Source organism: Rissa tridactyla, chromosome 1, assembly GCF_028500815.1.
Source record: "Rissa tridactyla isolate bRisTri1 chromosome 1, bRisTri1.patW.cur.20221130, whole genome shotgun sequence".
Taxonomy (NCBI): Eukaryota; Metazoa; Chordata; class Aves; order Charadriiformes; family Laridae; genus Rissa; species Rissa tridactyla.
This window is the reverse complement of record NC_071466.1, coordinates 61,716,098-61,737,506: the sequence shown is the minus strand read 5'-3', so window position 1 is coordinate 61,737,506 and position 21,409 is coordinate 61,716,098. Positions and strand designations below refer to the sequence as shown.

The window sequence follows — 21,409 nt, the reverse complement described above, 5'->3', positions numbered from 1 at the left end:
CTGCAATTGCTCACCACCTGGTGATTGATTGCCCAGCCTGTCCCAAGCAGTGATTGCAGATCCCTGCCCCCCAACCAACGCCCATTTATATACTGAGCATGACGTCTATGGTATGGAATATTCCTTTGGCCATCTTGGGTCAGTTATCCCGTCTATGCTCCCTCTCAACTTCTATGAGAAGCAGAAAAAGTCCTTGAATGCTTAGCAACAACTAAAAACATTCATGTGTTATCAACATTATTCTCATTGTAAATCCAAAACATAGCACTATACAAGCTGCTAGTAAGAAAATTAACTCTATCCTAGCCAAAACCAGGACAATCAATGACATAGATAGTGGAATTGAGTGCACCCACTGTAAGTTTGCAGATGACACCAAACTGAGTGGTGCAGTTGAGGGAAAGGGTGCCATCCAGAGGGACCTTGGCAAGCTTGAGAAGTGGGCCCATGTGAACCTCATGAAGTTTAACAAGGCCAAGTGCAAGGTCCTGCACCTGGGTAGGGGCAATCTCCAATATCAGTACAGACCGGGGGATGAATTGATTGGGAGCAGCCCTGTGGAAAAGAACTTGGAGATACTGGTGGATGAAAAATTGGATATGAGCTGGCAACGTGTGCTTGCAGCCCAGAAAGCCAACCGTATCCTGGGCTGCATAAGAGAAAGCATGGCCAGTGGGTCAAGGGAAGTGATTCTGCCCCTCTGCTCCGCTCACATGAGACCCCAGCCAGAGCTGCATCAAGCTCTGAGCGGGCATGGAAGACATGGACCTGTTAGAGGAGGGTGACAAAATGGTCAGAGGGCTGGAGCACCTCTTGTATGAAGACAGGCTGAGAGAGTTGGGGTTGTTCAGCCTGGAGAACAGACGGCTTCATGGAGACCTCATTGTTGCCTTTCAATATATAAAAAGGGCTTCTAAGAAAGCTGGAGAGAGACTTTTTACCAGGGACTGTAGTGACAGGATAAGAGGCAATGGTTTTAAACTGAAAGAGAGTAGATTTAGATTGAATAGAATGGAATATTTTCAGTTGGAAGGGACCTACAATGATCACCTAGTCCAACTGCCTGACCACTTCAGGGCCGACTTAAAGCATGTTATTAAGGGCATTTTCCAAATGCCTCTTAAACACTGACAGGCTTGATATTTTTTTCTTCTCAATTGAGACAGGTTTCAGTTTCATGCCAGATTCCAGCTAACTCTAAATCAAAGATGATACGTTTACACTTCTTCCAGTTTTAAAATTCTGCCTACTAAGAGATTTTGTGGCAATTTGTGAAATCTGGCCTTTAAGAAGCTGCATGTACTGTTACATGAAATGAAGCCTGGGAGAAGAGGTTTTATGTAGTTAATCTGTCATAAGGTAGTTATAAATTTTCACTATATGGTTTTCCTTTGTAGCACAATGCTTTTCCAAAACCAGTTTTTAGGAGCGGTTTTCCTATAATCCTCATTGTGGTGACTTTGGTTGCTGAGATGTGTAAGTTGGGAGTAACCATTTGAGCACAAAGGCTAACTTACGTAAAATCAGCATTACAAACGTCTTTATCCTTAGGCATTCAGCTAAATATTTTATGATGGCTCTGTTATCAACTACAAATATTAAAAAGCCATCTGAATATTGCTTTTAAACTTAACTTTTATGTTCAACCAGGCCGCTGTCGGATGTCTGTCTACTTTTTTTTTTTTTTAGTCTTCAGATATAACTAATACTGATCTAAATAATTATGGTGGTACTTTCTAATCAGCATATTGCAATAAAAGGTGATAATAATCAGCGTGCCAGCTCCCACGGAGGAATAGAGCTGATCATGTATACCTATCAGGTAGGTTTTTAAAGGTAATAGAAGCATATCAGACTAAGGGAGGAAGGTAGGAATAAAGGAAAGCTAATACTGGAGATTACACAACCATATTTTTTAAGATCAACTCTTCTTTTAAGTCAACTCTTCCATGGAAAAATCCATTGTGTACTGACACTTTCATCTTCAGATGTGTAGAATGGAAAGAGAAGTGGCCCAAATGATCTCTCATCTCAGAGAAACTCCCGTCTTCCATCTTCTGCTTCTCTAATGTCTTGTTGAAGCTGTGTAGAACAATTTCAGCCATCAGGTTTCCGAAAGCTCTAAGGCAGCCCCACAGCACTGTAATATAGGTGGTCAGAGAGAAGCTATGTCCTTCATTTCCTATCTGAGTTACCGTTTGCTAGCTGGGTAGGGTTTGGAAGCTTGGATTTGCATCTCAAAGCTGTGACAGGGATGTCGTTATAGTTACTGATGATTCTGTTTCCAGTCTCTACTGGTGAAGCTTGAAGAACATCTACAGTATACAGTGGTTTTCTTTTCATTTATGAAACTGATGTGTGCTTGGAGAAAATGTGTTCTACTTCGCGGAGGGAAAAATTGAAAAGTCTGTCAAATCTAGCTTCTATGACATCACTTCTCTATGTTTTATGTGAATTGTCTTATTTAGACCCTAGAGTGTATGTTATAAAATGTCATGTAAATCAACTGCGTTAATGTAGATTAAACACAATTTTTTTTTAGATCTTGGGTAATTTTAGCCTGACCAAAATGATTTGGGTGCCTGTCTGTCACTAGCTTTTTAATCACGTTAGTGATTGTGAAAATTTTAATTCAGTTTCTAATTCCTCCCAGTTTCTAACTATGCAGTTTTCTTGTTGTATGCGTGTAATTTTACCTCTGAAGAAACCTAAGTGGACAAAAACTTTCCATGATAAGCAGTCAACTGTATATGGCTATTTAAAACAAAGTTCACAAAGTAACATCCTCCATTTTAAAAAGAAAACACGCCGTATACTAAAGGCTGTATTCTGCTCAAATTCCCTATCAGAAATCACTGTGTAAAATTACATCAGCTGTAGAGTTACTGAGGATTTGTAGAAGAGAGATTTCTTGAACTAAAAATTTTTCTAATTGAGAAGGAAATGAAAATGTTTGCAAATAATATTTTGCAATTAGTCAATGAAAACATAATAAAGTTTGAGAGCTTTCTAGTAACTGCAAAAATAATAAAAATGTCAACTCTAATAGCAAAAATGCACAGGAATAGCCTCTTCTTTCTAAGATAGTGGTGAAAAGGATGTGAATGTATCTGTGAAGAGAACAAAATAATGTTTTTTATATGAGCAGGTTTTTTTCTGTCTTTCCTGTAGAATGCTGGGCTGTTAAGAAAGGGGCTGCTTTTCAGGATAACTCTTCTGATGTCTGGAGGGGCCAGTATACTTTATATACGCTGGAGGATTATGGGCACAGGGCCACCAGCTTTCACTGAAGTAGACAACCCGGCTTCATTTGCAGACAGTCTGTTTGTGAGAGTAAGTTATGAAGTTGCTTTTTTCTGGACAACTCAGAACATTTGTCTTTGTCATCAAATTTAATTTCGTGTGCTTCAAAGAAACAATGAAGTGGGCGGTCTTTACGTTTCAGGATATCTGATGAGTCACCTTCCCTTGTGCTGCTGTCGTGATTTTCTGTAATTTTTTAAAAATAGTATACCTTGTATATTCTTTGCATTCAATTTAGCATGCACTGCACATGTTGAAGTACATTTCCATTTACTCGCTATTTTTCCCATGCATGCAAGAATTTAGCTTTTGCTGGGTTTCATCCCTTTTCCACATACTGTGCTTGGCTTTTCATCTGTTCTTTCACAATTGAAGAAAATAGCCTAAAGTTCTGGTCTGGTACATTTGGAGTATGTCTTGGCTTTGTATCTCTGACTGCATTAAAGCTCCTTCTGGAGATGGAGAATGAAGGGCGAAGACAGTGGGCAATGTCTTTTGTACTGTCTCCGATTGTAGGAGATTATTCTTTTTACGTGTGGATATTGGTTAGAAAGCACAGAATTTAATTTCCCTGTTCTGAATAGGAGAGCCACCTAGCTATGTTTAAGAAAAATTTAAAAATTAATTTCACAGCTGTATAGGATATGTAACTAGTTGTAGTCTACCAGTATTTAAGGCCTCTTTATTGTAGAAAATATGTTTTGTGATAAGGCAAACAATAGCAGAGAGAAGAACTAAAGTTAACCCCCCCCGCCCTTAAGTTTAGTATCAAATAAATGTTTGTTTTCTTTTTGACTGACAGGCTATAAACTATAATTACTACTATTCGTTGAATGCATGGTTGCTGTTGTGTCCCTGGTGGCTGTGTTTTGATTGGTCAATGGGCTGCATACCCCTCATTAAATCCGTCAGCGACTGGAGGATAATTGCACTAGCAGCACTTTGGTTCTGCCTAATTGGTCTGATAGGCCAAGCTCTGTGCTCAGAAGACAGCCATAAGAGAAGGTAAGAGACAGTGATGAATTTTAGATGCCCGGCCAACGTGAGTACAGTATTATTTGGTTAAATCCACTACTGATAATTTTAACAATTCATTGGAACCAATGTCTAGCAAATGCAGTTCAAATAAATATTTATAGCTGTCATTACAGTTTTATCCCAATTTGGGCCCATCGCTGTACATTGACTAGTGGGAAACGGAGGAGGAGGTATGGATGGCTGCTCTATTTTATCCCTGAAATGGCATTTTGAGATCCTTAACACTGTAGGTGGTAAAAAGTAATCTGTGCTCACAACAGAGTAGGAATTGATGTATGTTGTTGCCCCTGCTACTTACAATTCATCATCTCCTTTAATCGTCTCCTAATAATGAAAGAAAGAGGAGATGTGCCTTGAAAGGAGGTATAAATGCTGGCCGTGGCCAGACAATTAAGAAATCAAATGGTGACTCATAGTATCTATTGAGGGAACATCTTGTACTTTACCCAAACAACTAAAAAAAATAATTTTTAACTCTTCTGTCTCACTAAGGGCTTCATTTTAACTTTTCAGGGTCTGTTCCCATGGATTTAATGAATAATTCCTTTCTCAATTCTTTAAAATTTTTCAAAAGCTCAATCACAACAAGGTCATTCTGTTGTTCAGAGTGCTGAATATTTTCTTTTTCTTTTCCGTAGTATTCTGTAATTTCATCTCTTCCCCCTCATCCCCTCCAATGTTAACATCCCACCTGCCTTCCTTTCCACTGCTCCTATGCTCATTTGCATAGATAAAGTCATTTTGGAGAGCGGTGGAATTCTTGCTACAAGTGATGTCATACTTTCTACAAAAATAACCACATTAAGCCTATATTGCTGAACAGTTTTTTTAGTCAAAAGTAAAGACAAAAAGTATAGTGAAGATCTAAGACTCTTGGGGATGAGAAAAGAATAAGAGGACAGATCTTCATTACAGTATAGAAATTTACTTGTAATATATTAGAGTAGAAAACTATCATGCCTGTGGCCTTTATAACAAACACCTGACACAGACCTGGGATTCATATTGCCTTACGTCAGTTCTGTAAAAGCAGGGTACCTAGTCTCGGTTGTCTAAGCTCTGTATAGTCCAGTTACCTGCTGAGGATTACTCATCCTAACACAGATACCTAAACCAAAGAAGGTCTCTCTCTGAACTATAGAAGGAGCTTAGATGACTGACTTTCAGGTGGTTAAGCACAGTGGATTCTACTATTGATGTATTTGTTAGGAAAGAAAACGCTCTCTCAGTAGGACATGTACCTAAGTTTCCTCTATAGCAGTGACCTATATTTTTTCCCCTGTTACTGACTTACTAGTTCCAAAAATAGGTGCTTTTAGACAGTTCTAAAAATAAACAGTACCATTACTTTTCCTGCCTGTTTATTTTAAATGGGAATTATGTCATTAATGTCTAATGGGGCTATTTTCTGGCTTGGAAGCATGAACATTGCTTTTCTGGGAATCGCAGCTAGGATTTTAGAATTTAGTGCCTGATGGAGTGAAGTGTCAAAACCTCACTGAAACTTAATTTGATTTTGTTATGTAATACCCAAAGGCTGCTTTTGAATGCACATTTCCATATGCACATCCTTCTACAATGTTTAAATAAAGTTTATAAGTGGAAAAGGTACTTCTGTTAAGATTTGCGGTTGATTCGAGAATCTTTCTTGTTTGCAGAATTCTTACACTGGGACTTGGATTTCTTATTATCCCTTTTCTTCCTGCAAGTAACCTGTTCTTCCGAGTAGGATTTGTTATTGCAGAGAGAGTCATCTACCTCCCCAGTATTGGATATTGTATACTGTTTACATATGGATTTAGTCTCTTGAGTAAGCAAGCCAAGAAAAAGGTACCGTCAAAACAATCAGTAAAGTTGATGATGAAGTGCTTCAATTGAATGGTTTGTTTTCTTAACTTGTCTCTCGTTCCTTTAGAAAATTCTTGCTGTGGCAGTATTTGGAATCTTATTGATAAATGTTATGCGCTGTGCACTCCGCAGCAGTCAGTGGAGGTCAGAAGAACAGCTTTTTAGGAGTGCACTGTCTGTGTGCCCTCTGAATGCAAAAGTAAGTCATTCATGTGGACTTTTAATCTATCTTTGTTTTTTAAAAAAGTGGTTTGCAATTTGGGATAGAGGAGGTGTTACGCATAGTTAATATATTGTTGTTCTGTGTTATTCACAGTCTTGCTTGGTGCAAGAATATGAGATTGACATGTCAGCCACCTAAATTACAGTGGTAGCATCATCAAAATACCAGACAGTGCGAATTACAATATTGTAATTCAGAACTTGAGGGTCAGAGTTGAGGGGGGAGGCAGAAGGGGGAATACACTTCAGGAAAGGCATCCGGCCAAATTGGATATACCGCTAATAAAATGTTCCAAAACAATTGTGTGTATAATTGCAAGTTATTACAACAAAATATTGAAAAGAAAGTAAGTAGGTTTTAGCAATGTATTCACCTGAATAATGCCTATGCTATCATTTTAGAGTCCTTTTTGCATACTTTCCAGTGGTGTATATATTTATACAGCTAAGGGACAAAGCAGCCTATCATCAGTGTAATTGCAGGACGTGGGGGCCAGATCTTTGCACCCACTTCTGCTCTTTCACGGCGACTGAATGGGCTAGAGTCTTCCAGACACGGACACTGAGGAAAACTGCAATATTCCTTGCAAGGCTTAATGAGGGAACAAGTAAGAGGGTGGGACTGGATAGCATGTTTCACTGAGCTGAACACCAGTGTTTGGCACGGCAGGCTGAATCTAGCCTGCCAATAGAGGTGACCTCCGCAGCAGTCCTTTGATAGCTGAGAGTGTGATCTGTTGGAGCATACCGCAGAGCCCTCGTGTTGTCTGAATTTTAGCAGAGACTCTCTTTGAAGGCCTAGGACTAGGAAGCAGCTTGTCAATAAAAATACATCGACATTTTAAAAAACTAGATTTCTGTAATCTAGAGGGGTATCTAGACAATACAGATCAAGACACAGACTTTAAAAAGGAACCTGTGAATGCTCAACTTTGCAAAGAGAATGATGAACTTAGTATCTACTGGAATACAAATATGCAGTAGTGAGCTGTAAAAAGCATTTATGGCCAATATTTACAACATGGTAGTATTTTTCAATAATCTCAGATTTCAATACGTAGGAAAAGAGGGGTTGTATTTTATTGTGTGGCAGCAGTAGGCAACCATCTTCTTTTTAATGATGACCTCAGTATATCTTGTCTTCCGCGTGACAAGTGCATACTATAAATGGAGCAAATGCAATCTGTTTCTTTGTGTGTAGCTTCATCCATCTGCCATGGTAAGAGTGCTTTAGACAGATCCACACTCTCTTTGCCTGTGCTCCAAGCTCCTTGGACACAAGCCACGTCTGGCTGGGAAGCTGTGTAGCCGCGTTCGCACAGTTCCGTGCGTGAGCCGATAAGCTGTGTGCAAGCTACTGAACTAATGCAGCTGGTTCAAAGCCAATGAGTGTATAGGGAAAATGAGCTTGTGTTTGTCAACATTGGGTCCTGTAGACATGCCTGAGCTGTGTTACTGCTAGTGACAGCTTGGGCAAATGGTAAGCGTGGGGATGTGAACAGGGAGGGTTTTGTAGGCTCACATTCCAATTTTGTTGAAAGAGTAATCACAGTAATAGGGAACTTTTCTAGGCAACAGCATTAGAGAGTCCATGTATGAGAGCCAGTCTCTTTTTTCTTTACAGACTCAGCTATATTTTTTTTCAGTTTTGCCAAAGGTAAATGTAAAAATTGGAACTAAGTTCTGTTCTGATCTTCTGTTGTCTTGAAATTGCAGACTTCCTTTAAAAATGACTCCATGGGACTTTCAGTGGTCCATTTATTTCAGTGGGAGGCTGATGAAGACCAAAAGATGGAATGCAGATAATAGCTTTTTCTTCTTGTACTTGGAACATCTTTAATGTGTGTAATGCAGTCATGCTTTACTTCCCTTATGTAGCAGGGTCCCAGAATTTCTAGGTGTCTCCCAAATAGCAACAAAAGCTGCAGCTTCTAATTCATGTTTTGTGGTACATCTCTCTTTAATTCCAAATCGTCTGTATGTGAGCAGTGTAGAGTAAACTTACCTTAATTCTAAGTAAGAAGCAGTTACAGCAGTGCCTTCTCTAATTTCACGACTCATCTTCTTTAAACATGTCTTTAGATAAAAGTGTGGAAACTGCATTAAATCAGATCGTCTGTGATAATAGTTAATCTACCCCCTTGAGTGCTGGATGCATCTGGCTCAAGAGGGTGAAATTTAGGATCAACTTTGATAAATGTGGCCCAGTGATTTTAAAATTTATTGGAAATAATCAGGTACCATAATGAAGTTACAAAGATTTTGACTTTTTTTTTTTTAAGTTCACAATACAGATTTTTAAATGTTTTAAATATTTTATATTTTATTTTAAATGTTATTTCTTTAAAATAGTTAAAATATTTTAAGTATATGTGTTTTATTTATTTATTTATTTAAAGAGAGAGAAAGCAGTATGTTACGGATCTTGGTTAAATATGTCCAGGGGTATATGTCCAGGGGTGACCTTCTGAGGTCATTGCACATTGTTTCTTTTAATTTTAAAGATTATTCCTCAAAATGCTCATCTTACTGCCTTTTTTTCCATTTGATAAGTTACTATTGGAAGTGCCAAATTTTTCTCAGCTTTTAAGCAAATACATGGCAGATTTTAAGAATCTGGAGATGGTTTTTATTGCTGGATGACTTCCTCTAATTGATTATCTAAATAAAATTTGCAATTGCATTGTTAAATACGTGGGAAATAGCTGCCATTTTTCTTTTCCTAGATTTGAAATAACTGAATTTAAATGATTGTAAATTGATAATATTATGTATGTAATCTGTACATTCGTCTTGCTGCTGGCTTTTCTTTAAAGGATAGAACTTAAAAACATAATTTTTAAAAAGCCATTTCAGTAGCAACTTTTCTGTAATAATAAGCAAGGAAGTTATGATACTCCCCAACAGAATGTGTTACTAACCAGTGTGCCTTGACATACTAAGGGTAGTCACTTTGTACTTAATGCTTTTTGCAAACTGTAATTATTTGTCAAAGGCAAGTTACACTAATACTGAAAGTGTACAATAGTTTGTGAGATTACTTTCTATACTTTCTTAAAAGGTCTTGTAAAACCTCTTTGTGACAGAACAAGATTTACTGCTGTTTAAGAATTTATGAAACTGATCTAGAGAGCATTTGCTTTAGATATTGAGAATTCTTTTCTACGTTATATATTAAAAAGGGATTATCTTCTGCAGAATTTACCTTAAGTGCTGTGGGCTATGTTTATAGGGGCTACCTGCAGTGTTTTGCTGCACAGATACCACTTTAGATGTCAATTTTTTTTGTATACAAGCACAGTCATGCAGAAGAACCTTTCGACAACGTTAGCTGCACAAAACAAAATGTGAAGGGCTTTTTTTTGTTATTATTTAGAAAATGGAATTTCAGTAGTAGAGGAAAGAATGTTTGATGAAAGAAGCTGGCGTCGAACAGAAGCATTTGCATGTTTCTGTGGAAATTTTGACATCTGTGCTTTGCTTCCATCCTTCTCAGCAAATGTTCATATTTGCAGAAAAGGTGATTATAAGCAGCTAGGAAGAGAGAATGAAATAGTTGATAATAGTCGTGCTCCAACTGAGGGGGTGTACCTCCTAGAAGATGATACTACATTTCAATTTCTTCCTACACTCCTCTGAGGAAAAAAGCCACAAAAATCAGTTTGACAGTAATTTTGGTTTTGTACAGGAAAATTTACATTTTTTTCTCTCTTCCTTATTTAAATGTGTGCACTTTTAAGCAAATAAGAGTTCAAGCACTGTGGGTGTCTAACATAGAATAATGTACAGTGATTTTGCTTTTTTATACTGGATTCTTAGGCCAATTGAGGTATTGCGAACACAGAACCAATCCTTTGGCCAGGCTATGGTGCCATGGTTATGTTAGCTTGAAACAACCTATGCCTGTTGAGATCTACTAGGTTCTATCTTAGGGTATTTGTACCTGATTGCGGAGAACACTGTGTTGTTATGCATCCCTGAGAAATGCTCCTTTTAGAGCTATTACTGTAAAGTAATTGCCTGTTGAAGATTGATAAAGGAGCATGTGGGCATAATGTAACACGTCATTTCCAGTTAATATGTATCTTTAATCATTTAATAATGAAATGCTATGTGTGCTCTTAAATGTTTAATCAGGAAAGGAAAATCCTCTCTCCCAGGTTGGCATGCACAATATCTGTCAAAGGCAGAAGAACCACGTCTCTAGAGATGAAATTTAAAGCGTTAAAATTTTTAAAGGCCAGATTCTTCCCACCCATTGGTATATAGAAAGTACTTGTGTCCCCATGTTGTGCAGGTGGGGGTCACAGGAGAAGTCGAGGAGCGTTACAGCCTTGTGCTTAGCGGAGGGCAGATAGTTCTTGTAGGCCTGGTTTGGAGGAGTAGGGCTAAAGGCTGACCTTTGCATCTCTCTGTCATGGCCAGTGAAGTGAAGAGACATGGCTCTATGGCAGAAGCCACCTTCACCTCTCAAATGACTGTGTCTGCCTGGAAGCCCTTTGCTGACTCTTTTCTTAAGAGCAGGATGTTACTGTGTATTATAATCCAGTGTAGAGATGGTTTTGTCATTAGATATTTATGGTAGGCTGAGGGGTTCTTTTGGTATCTTTGTTTTAGTTATAGCATCTTTGCTGTCTGTAAAACCAGCGAAACTACTTTTTCACTCATTCTAGAAAGCATGGAAAATGTTCTTAACTTTACTTGTTTGACTTTATTTGACTGCATAGTCATAGTCATATAGAGGTGGAATTCAATAATTAAATACCATAACAATTAGGTTCAAATATAATTGTTTGTGCTGGATCAATAAGTCCCAGGTATTGTGCCAAACACAATTAGGATTTTTCCTTTGATGGACACATGGGAGAAAATCCTTTTCTGAATGTCGAAGGTGAATTAGAGTTATCTAAATGCATTACAAACCTATCTTTTTGTACTTTAATCTGAAGTAATTACTGCATAACATTTTTGAAAAGATTTAAATTAGATTTTCAAAGTATGGAAGAAATTACAATGTGTGTTTGTTTTAGATGAAGTATATACAATTTGATTTCAAATACTAAGGTAATTTAAATAATGAGTTCTGATATAGTTGCTGAGAAGTCTGTTTTCAGGAGTCAGTACTCACAGTACGTTTCTAAACTTAAGTCTTCCCTTTGACCCAGGTAATGTAGTCTTCTGAGATTTGTCTTAAAGTAGGATTTAAGGTGTCTTCCAAGTCAGATTTTTCCTGAAATATATTTATTCCTAGCTAGTCCTTTCCATTAGTTCAGATGATGCGTCTTCTTCCCTGTAACTGTACCTCAGAGCTCTAGATCCTTCCTTAATTCTCCACTTTTTAACAAGCAGGGTCTCCAACATGTTGCCGTACACGTTATTTTTATTTCAGAAATGCTGTTTGATGTATTTTTATCCGAAGACAATACTAGTGTGTGCTTGTTATTTTTTGGTTGGTTTTGAAATATGGAGCTTAGTTTTTCTGTTAATGTTGAGTTTCTTCTAGTTTATGCTATGGTGAAAGCAAAGTTTAATCACCATTTACATTGCTGTAGTGTTTCTTCTGCTGTGGTGGATTTGATCGAGTCAGACTTTCTCTTACTGACAAATAAGTAAAGAGCAGGAGGTCTCAATAGAGAGAGTCTTGTGGAAAGTGTGATGACCTCATTTATAAAATCAGGAAGTGAACAGTCTTTCTTAAGTAGCTGGAACAGGTAAGCTGATTCATTAATTTATACCTCAAATTTTGTTTTGCTGTCTTCATTGTATATATTGTCCGATCTTAAGTATCCACCTACAACAAAAGCCAGCAGTGAATGACATAAGCACTGACTGTATCTATTTGGAATAAGAATTTATAGCAACTTGTCTCCACGAAATACCTGACTGTATAGCACCTGGTAGAATGTTCATCTCTGTTTTCAGGTGCACTACAATGTTGGCAAAAACCTGGCTGACAAAGGAAATCAAAGTGCTGCAATCAAATACTACAGAGAAGCTGTAAGGTATTAGTAATTTTACTGCTTTAATGAACTAGCCTAAAATTGCTTTCATGTTTAACATGAAGAAAATGCTTAGGTATTCATTTTCATGGTCTGCAGCATTGCAGAGCTAGCAATTTGCATATAGTAATACATGTCCCATACATAATAACCATCCTTTAAATTTTGAATTTTAGGTTGAATCCTAAATATGTACATGCCATGAACAACCTTGGAAATATTCTGAAAGAAAGAAATGAGCTCCAAGAAGCGGAGGAGTTGCTGTCCTTAGCTGTACAAATACAGTATGTTTAGAACAATGCTAAGCAGTGTTCTGCACCAACTGAGCAGAAATAATACAATAGGATCTTGTGTTCCAAATGCTCAATTGTCCTCTCTTGCTCCCCCTCCTCCCCCCCCCCCCAATTTGCCCAGGCCTGATTTTGCTGCTGCCTGGATGAATCTAGGAATAGTACAGAACAGTTTAAGAAGGTTTGAAGAGGCAGAGCAAAGCTACTGGACAGCAATTAAACATAGGAAAAAATATCCAGATTGTTACTACAATTTAGGGCGGTTGGTAAGTGCTTTTGAATAAATGATAGCTATCACAGTAATCTCTGTGTCTGTATGTAATTCTGCTGTACTGTTAAATGCTGATAGTTATTCTAGTTTGCTTGATGTGTAGTTCAGGGTGACTTAATATTTTCAGTAGTTTTCCTGTTGCTTTCCCGGTATACTTCGTTCCATACCACCTTTAGTAGTCCTACCTTTTCATATAAAGATATATAAACAAAAATACAGATTGTGTTCTTTTGTTCGAGAGATATTATTAACCATTTCTCAATATTAGACTGTTTTGCAGTCATTAGTATTGTTAGGTAGTAGAACTCTGCCAAAAGTCTATTTAGATTACTGGAAATATTTCTATTAAATATTTACTTATCCTCTTGTGTAGATTTCTAAATTGCATGCTGGTTTTCCTCCCCATCCTGCTGGTACACGCATATTTGAAAACAAGCTTGGCTCCCAGAGAAAAGTGTAAAAGTGTAAAATTAGTATCCAGCAGTCTATCTTCCATATTACCCTAGTATTCTTTTTACATTTCTTATTTTTGTCTATAGACAAAAACATCTATTTTTGTTCTACTAGAATGGAATGAGACATTAACAACTCTGTGGTGTCTTTAGTGCATGATAAGAAAGTAAAACAAATCAGGGTGAAATTACTGGGGTTCTCTTTCTTTTTAGTATGCAGATTTGAATCGCCATATAGATGCATTGAATGCGTGGAGGAATGCTACAGTTCTGAAACCAGAGCATAGTTTGGCTTGGAACAATATGATTATATTGCTTGATAACACAGGTATAAGCCCATTTGAATGTTTTAATGAATAATTCGGCATCTTGCAAAACTTAAATCTTTACCTGTATTTATCTAAAAGAAGTTCTGCCTCTTACTTGGCTACCAACGCACCCTGTATAAATATAAGAATACCTTCTGACTCAGTAGTTTAGAGCATCACTTGAAATCGTTTGAAATTTATTCAAGCAAGCATGAATTTCTGATGCTTGATTGAAATGCCACCATTGTGCAAGCATGTCTGTATTACAGACCAAACTTGAGAACATTTGAATCTGTGCTTTGTTGTTCTTCTGAAAGTGTTATCTGTTGAAAACAAAATGGAGGTTTTCTATTTTCTTATTCTGCAGGGCTTTACTTTTGTATGTGTGTGATACCTGGTTTTCTTTAAAAATGCATGTAATCAGCTATTCATAAAATATGTGTACTTGCAGCATGAGAAGTAACTAATAAGACTGTGTTAAAAGATGCTTTCTCTTTTTCCTCTACCTGGGCTCCCAGGCAATCTAGCTCAAGCAGAAGCAGTTGGAAGAGAGGCCCTGGGATTAATACCTAATGATCATTCCCTTATGTTTTCATTGGCAAACGTACTGGGGAAATCGCAAAAATACAAGGTAGGTAACTGGAGCTTTCCAAGTGTTTGGTTTGGCTTTTATTTTCCTGTTTATACTATGTGTAAGTTTTTCGTAGAAACTGTTCGAGGAGGCCATTGTGAACTATGACTTAGATAATAAGGTTTCAATGTCCATTTCTGTACTGCCCACAGTACTGCTGTGTGATTCTGGCCTAAATTCATCCCACCTTATTTTAGATGCCTGTGTTAGGAATATTGCTGCCCTAAACTATGTCGGTGGTCAGTGGAGAGAAATAGGCTCTTAAGCACACTAGAGGGCAGTTAGGGTCTTGTATTGCTTCACTGCCGATAGAGAGAGCCTGCTCTGATTTAGAGGCCTGGGTTCAGGAAGAAAAATTAGATGTGATATGCTAGTCCTTGTCCTTTTCGTATGTAAAGGAAGCAAGGCTTACCATTACCCAATATGAATTCTAGCCTCTTTGCCTCAGATGCTATCTAAAATAGAGATATTACAGATTTGCTATCACAGATTGAGGATACGATACCTGGGTAATCCCAGAATATTATGAGGAAAAAGTCCATACATTGAGCGATGTATCGAACTTTGTCTTGGATGCATTGGACCAGCCTGCGAGTGGTACCTCAGCATTAGCTACTTACATTGACAAGTAGTAAATGTGATGGAACCAATGAGAATGAGTTATTTTCCAAAAGGAATTGTATGACCTGATAGAGAATAAATCATACACAGTTAATATATTTAGTTGTTTTAATTGACTCCATAGTCACTGATGTATGTATATGATAGGGACAAATTAATAATCAAGGAAGTTTTTGGTATTCCTCAGAAAAACATGATTTACTGAACTATGGCTTTTGAAGGTTTTGATGACTTTTTGATAATGATAATGTTAGCAGCGCTGGAGAAACATCCTTCAGTATATACAAAGTAAGAAGATTTTATGATGCTAAACTTCTCAGAATAGATACATTTTTCCACCAGTTACTCTGTCCACTTAAATTTCTACAGTCCTGTTCATCTGTAGAGTCATGACCTGTCCACATGTGGAACCAGGGCCTGTGACAACCCAGCACTTGCTTTTTCTGTTAGTGATGCTGCTAGACACCTGCCCTGTTACTGTTTTGCTAGACTGTCTGGAGTTTTTTTCTGTACACTCTCTTTCTCTCTCCACCTGACACTGTTATAAAATATACTTTAGGTGACACTAACAAAGCTCCAGAAGGATACAAATTAACATCCAGAATGTATAAGGGATGAGATCATAGAGGAGGTAATTGCTAGGGTTATTTTGGTGAGTCATGACTGTGAAAGAATAGATTGTATAGCTATTCATCAAGAGTATGCAGCATGACAGAATAAAGAGCATTTACAGTGAAATAAGTAGAAAAAAATAAGTTGAAAACAAGCTAGAAAACTTTTCCAGGTGTAGGAGAAACAAGTCTATCTTAGTGGATTTAAAAAATAAAAAAAGGAAGTACTGATTTTGATTGCTAGCCCTGAAAGGTCATTATGCTGCAGGGGAATGTGTTGGAAACAAAGTAGAAATGATAGTAGTGGAAAATGAAGCTGACTTGAAGTCAGCATCCTGAATAAAGCAAAAGGAGCAGTGGAGTCCAGGGAAGAAAGAATGGGAGCCGGTGAGTGTTTTACTATTTCAATACGGAGTAGTAGGTTTGTGTAGAGCAAAAAACTTTAGTAGTAACTTGAAATTGATGGGTTATAACAGGAAAAGCAAATCAAGCGGATTGGAAAGTAGGCTTACTTAGAAAAGGTTATCATCTCAGCAGCTGTATTTTGCTTTGCCTGGAAAGAGGAGATACAGGTTTTTTAGGTGGGAGCATGCCAAAAGACAGTAAAAAGCATGGAAAATATAGATTTCTTGTCTATCCCCTCACCAAGTAAAAACAGAGATGGCTCTTTAAGTGTTTTTATTGAGTGTTCAGGAAGGGAGGGTGGGGGGATGGAGACTGTCAGGGTGACGGAGGTAATTTTTAGAGGGCTGCCTGGCTGTGTCTGATGTGTTGTATAACCTCCGGCATTTCATTTATTAGGTTACTTGTTATGTGTCTGTATAAAAGTTGTTACTGTATTGGCTCTGTTGCCATAAAGTAAGATTTGTTCTGGGGTTTTTTTGTTATCTCTTATGTTAAAAGGTATTGAGTCAAAAAGGTTTGACTGTTAGAAGAGATTTCCTTCCAATAAGCACACAATATTCTCCTTCAGTTTCAAATGCACTTTGATTTTCAGCAGAAGATGGGTTTCCTAAGTGACCAAAAAAACCCCAACCCTTTATGATTTCTGTTTGTATCTACTCATGAACGATTTATTGTTCCAGAAACAAAAGCACATCAAGGATGAGCTGTTTTGGTGGTTTTGTTTTGTTTTTCAATTAACATGTTACACCAAGTTAGAGTTCTCCTTTAAATTTTCATTCTTGTTGCAATAGATGAAGAACCAAGCTATCTTTAGTTATTTGAAAATATCTGTGCTGCATTTTTGTTACATATACATCTATGCTTTTTCAGTAAAAAGTACAATAAATCAAAACCATTCAGCATTTTTTGTATTTGAAATAAAGCCAGCCTACAATTTTGTGCTGTGGCCTTGGCAGCAGATGGAATGCAGTGTGCTTACCCAAAGCCTTTGCTATATGCAGTGTGCAAGTTTCTTGGCAACAAGAGATTTGGCAAGACAGAGCAATTTGAAACATCACCGGATGTACTGCAATGTATATTTATTCCATATATCTACAGTAATATGAATATGATGCACCTTAAATAGCCTTTAATCAGCCAGTACACTTCTACTAGCTGCTGAGCAAAGCAGTGGTGATAAAAATGTTTTCAGCATGTAGCTGAAGATGTATGGTAATGGCAGCTAACTCTGAGAATCTTATTTCATTCAATTTTCTGGGAATGCATTGCACATGTTGTCCCATCGTGCTTCAGCAGTGAAAGGATGAGTCCATACATTAGGTGCTTCTCCTTTGTGTAGGTGGCAACTTTTAGGCATAAAACTGAATTAATTTGGACAGCACATCTTTCACTTTGATTGCTGTTAACTTGCCCAGTGAAGAAAGCAGAGATTTACTTACTAGACCAAAATACTAAAATTTGCAGTGGAAAAAAAATACAATTTTGTGTGACTTTCGACTACTACATGCTTTCAAGTGCCACTTCATTGTTGATTTTGAGGCTTGGATGGTTGTACGAAAAGAGGAGGTTATCTTCCACCACCACTACACTTGCCAAGTGTTTGAGTCTTAGTATGTTTCTCAGGTGACTGAGTTAGAATCATAGAGTAATTTTCACTGGAAGGAACATCCAGAGGTCATCAAGTTCAACTCCTGACCCAAATCAGGGTCATCTCCAGTTGAATCTTGAACATTTCTACAGATGGAGAATCTAAAACCTCTCTGGACAGCGTCTTCCAGTGCTTGACCACCCTTATGGTAAAAAAAAAATTTCCTTTTATCTAATTGGAATTCCCTGTATGCCCGTTTCCATTCATTGTGTCTCATCCTGTCTCACTGACTTTTAAGAGTCTGTCTCAGTCTTCTCTGTATCATCTGATCAGGTACTTGTAGATAGCAATAAGGCCTCCCCTTCATCTCCTCTTCTGAAAGCTGAAGAGATCCAGTTCTTTCAGCTGCTCATTGTATGTCTTGTCCTCCAGCCCCCAGTCATCTTGGTGGTTCTCTGCTGGACTTGCTAAAGTATGCCCATGTCTGTCTTGCAATGGGGATCCCCAGCCTGAACACATACTTAGATGTGGTCTTGCAAGTGCTAAATAGAGGAGAAGGACTACTTCACTTGGACCTGCTGGCTGTACTTCTACTTAATACAGCCCAGGATGTGGTTGATCATCTTTGCTGTGAGGGTACGCTGATGACTTTTATTCAATTTGCTGTCTACCAGGCTCACCAGATACATTTCTGTAGAGCTGTTTCCTAGACAGTTGCCCCCCCAGCCTGTACTTTTGCGTGGGGTTATCCCATTCCAGATACAGGGCTTTGCATGTACTCTTGTTGAACTTCGTGAGATTCCTGCAGTCCAGTCCTGTTCCACATCTTCATTATTAATCTGGCTGATGGGGCAGAGTGCACCCTCAGCAAGTTTGCAGATGACAGCAAACTAGGAGGAGTAGCAGAGGGTCATGCCACTATCCAGAAGGACCTAAACAGGCTGGAGAGATGGGCTGGTAGGAAACTCATTCAGTTCAACAAGGGAAAGTGCAAAGCCTTGCAGTTGGAGAGGAACAAGCCCAGCAGAGTATACGCGTGGAGCTACCCAGCTGGAAAGCAGCTTGGCAGAAAAGCACCTGAGGGTCCTGGTGGACACCAAAATATTGAAAATGAGCCAGCAATGTGCCCTTGCGGCAAAGAAGGCTAACGATATCCTTGTTGCATTAGGAGTGTTGCCAGCAAGTTGAAGGAGGTGATCCTTCCTCTTTGCTGGTGAGGCCACACCTGGGGTCCTGTGTCCAGTTCCCATAGAGCCATGGACATACTGGAAAGAGTCTAGCAAAGAGCCATGAAGATGATGAAGGGACTGGAGCATCTTTCTTATGGGGAAAGGTTGAGAGAGATGGGAATGTTTTGCCTGGAGGAGTCTCAGGGGGAGGATCTCAACGTATGTAAGTACCTGAAGGTGCAAAATGGATGGAGTCAGTGGTGCTGTGTGACAGTACAAGAAGCAATGGGCCCAAACCAAAACATGGGATGTTACCTCCGAACATCAGGAGATGCTCTTTTACTGGGACTCTGTCCAAACACTGGCACAGGTTGCTCGGAGAAGTGGTGGAGTCTCTATCCTTGGAGATGCTGCCTGGACATGGTCCTTGGCAGCTGGTCCTGCTTGAGCAGGGAGGCTGGACCAGATGACCTCCAGAGGTCCATTCCAACCTCAACCATTCTGTGATACCTACTAGTCCATTTCTCTGTCCTGTCCAGGTCCCTCTGAATAGCAGCTCTCCCCTCCAGTGTATTGATCACTCCCTCCTCTTAGGTGCTGTCTGTAAAGTTTTTGAAAGTGCATTCAGTCCCATCATCCAAAACATTAATGAAAACACTAAATAGCATGGGTTTCGAAGAGACCAGTGCACCCAGGAACATCAATAGTCTGGGTATGAAAATGCTGGAGCTGCCGCTTATGCCAGGAAAAAGCAATGCTAAAACTTGCACTATGGAGTTATATACTCCCTAAATTTCCAGACATCTGGTTCCCTTGCTCACTTCTATCCATGTAGTCCTTCTCCTGAAACAGAATGTCCTGCAAAAGGATTTGTCAAGAACCCTAGGGTTTGTAATTTCCTTGACCCGAGAAGATGAAGGCACTTTCTGCATCACGCTCTTTTGGCTTCAGAGCGGCAGCATCAGCTGTGCTAAGGAATGCTTTGAAAGGAGCATGTAGTTTAGGTTTGAAGTTGGACATACTGGGAAGCCCTTAAGTCACTCAGAGTTGAGTGACTCAGTCTTGACATCAGAAGTTTCTTGTCCCCTGAGGAGGGACCCTTACAGAGACTTCTTTCACGCTTCACATGAGAAGATGTTGGAACCAAAAATCTGGCTGACAGGTTTTCTTTTTCAGTGGAGCCTGTGTTGTGCTTTGTGGATATAAGTAATAAAAGCTTAGCACAATGGAAAGGGCTTTGCCCTAGGTTATTGTTCTCACATACCTCAGATAACAAGTATGTGCATTCACATGGAAGCCTACCACACTGAGGTAATTTTATCTTCAGGTCATTTGCATTGAAACTCAGTGCGCAACTTTCCCTAAAACACGGCACAGCATAGAAATCTATGTAAAATTTGCTCTCTAAAATATCTAAGCTGGCACACAAGCAAGTAAATACGCTCCATTTGGATTGGGGGGTTTATCTTTCTTAATTTCTTCAGGAAATATGCTCTGGAACAAAAGTACCTATATTAGCAGCTAGTTTGGGAAAATAAAAATGTTTGAATTACAGAATAAATTTAGTGGTAAATTGTTCTTTGAATATTTCGTGAGGGAGCTCAGCTTTTCTAAGAAGGACTCAGCTATCAACAGTCTTTAAAGTACACACTGCAAGTGGGAATAAGGAAAAGATAACATACAAGGACATGTGAGGAATATTTCAATTGGCTTGATTTTTTAAGTAGCGGGCACTCAGCTACTCTTCATTGAGAACCATGTTGAAAGATCTGTTTGAAAGGAGTTTACTGGAATGCCCCCATTTTAAATGCTAAAAACTATTTTAAAGGGAAAGGTGTCTAAAAGCAGTTTGCTCAGATAGTGAATTATATTATCCTTAACTTGGTTGAATAAATAGGGAAAACTTCAGTAGATAATGTTTGAAAATATTATAACTAGGCAAAAAAAAATTAAGTAAACTACTTCACAAACTTCACCAATGCTTAATAGCTCTCTGCTAAAATAACAGCAGCCTGTGGAAGCATGACACTTACTTGTAGCATTATTTCTGTTTTCTAGAGGCTGTAGTCACCTGAGCTACAGGAGCACACAGGTTTAGAATATACATATAGTGGTATCATATAAATATGGCATAGATTGGGAGGGTTTTTAATTACAGTTGTGGGTAAATTTTGCATTACTTTATATACTACAAGAGTAGACCGTCCTGTTGACTTGTTCTTCTAAATTATTCAGGAATCTGAAGCTTTGTTCCTCAAGGCAATTAAAGCCAATCCAAATGCTGCCAGTTATCACGGTAATTTGGGTAAGAGCCTTTCTAACTCTTATCAGCTGTATTGTTTGTTTGCTTCATATTCATTGTGTTTAAAAAGAAAAAGCAATCTTTTGAGCCTTCTTCCTGCTGGGCAGATTTCCATTTTACTTCCTAGAAAAACTGCTAGCCAGAAGAATAGGGCACTAAACCAGAAAAGCTGTCACACGATATGACAGATCAAGAGGGCTGCACAATCCAGCCCAGAGGTAGCCGCACTTCAGTGTCTGCAAATTGGTTCATTTATGCTATGCTTGTAACCCTCAATGAGCTCACCAGATAAGAGCTGCCATTTATGGCTGCAGTGTAATTCATTCCTTCATCATTCCCATGCCAGTTTTG

General features: G+C 38.5%; 1 protein-coding gene across 1 annotated transcript in view; it reads left to right on the top strand.

The window, feature by feature from the left end:
• TMTC4 (transmembrane O-mannosyltransferase targeting cadherins 4) overlaps positions 1–21,409 on the top strand; it is a 59,067-nt gene that overhangs the window by 31,872 nt on the left and 5,786 nt on the right. Inside the window, exons 8-17 of the mRNA XM_054182054.1 lie at positions 3,172–3,333; positions 4,106–4,308; positions 6,000–6,171; positions 6,257–6,388; positions 12,334–12,413; positions 12,587–12,694; positions 12,825–12,966; positions 13,637–13,751; positions 14,250–14,362; positions 20,992–21,061. Coding sequence (XP_054038029.1) covers positions 3,172–3,333; positions 4,106–4,308; positions 6,000–6,171; positions 6,257–6,388; positions 12,334–12,413; positions 12,587–12,694; positions 12,825–12,966; positions 13,637–13,751; positions 14,250–14,362; positions 20,992–21,061 — 1,297 coding nt within the window. The remainder of the gene's footprint in view (positions 1–3,171; positions 3,334–4,105; positions 4,309–5,999; positions 6,172–6,256; positions 6,389–12,333; positions 12,414–12,586; positions 12,695–12,824; positions 12,967–13,636; positions 13,752–14,249; positions 14,363–20,991; positions 21,062–21,409) is intronic.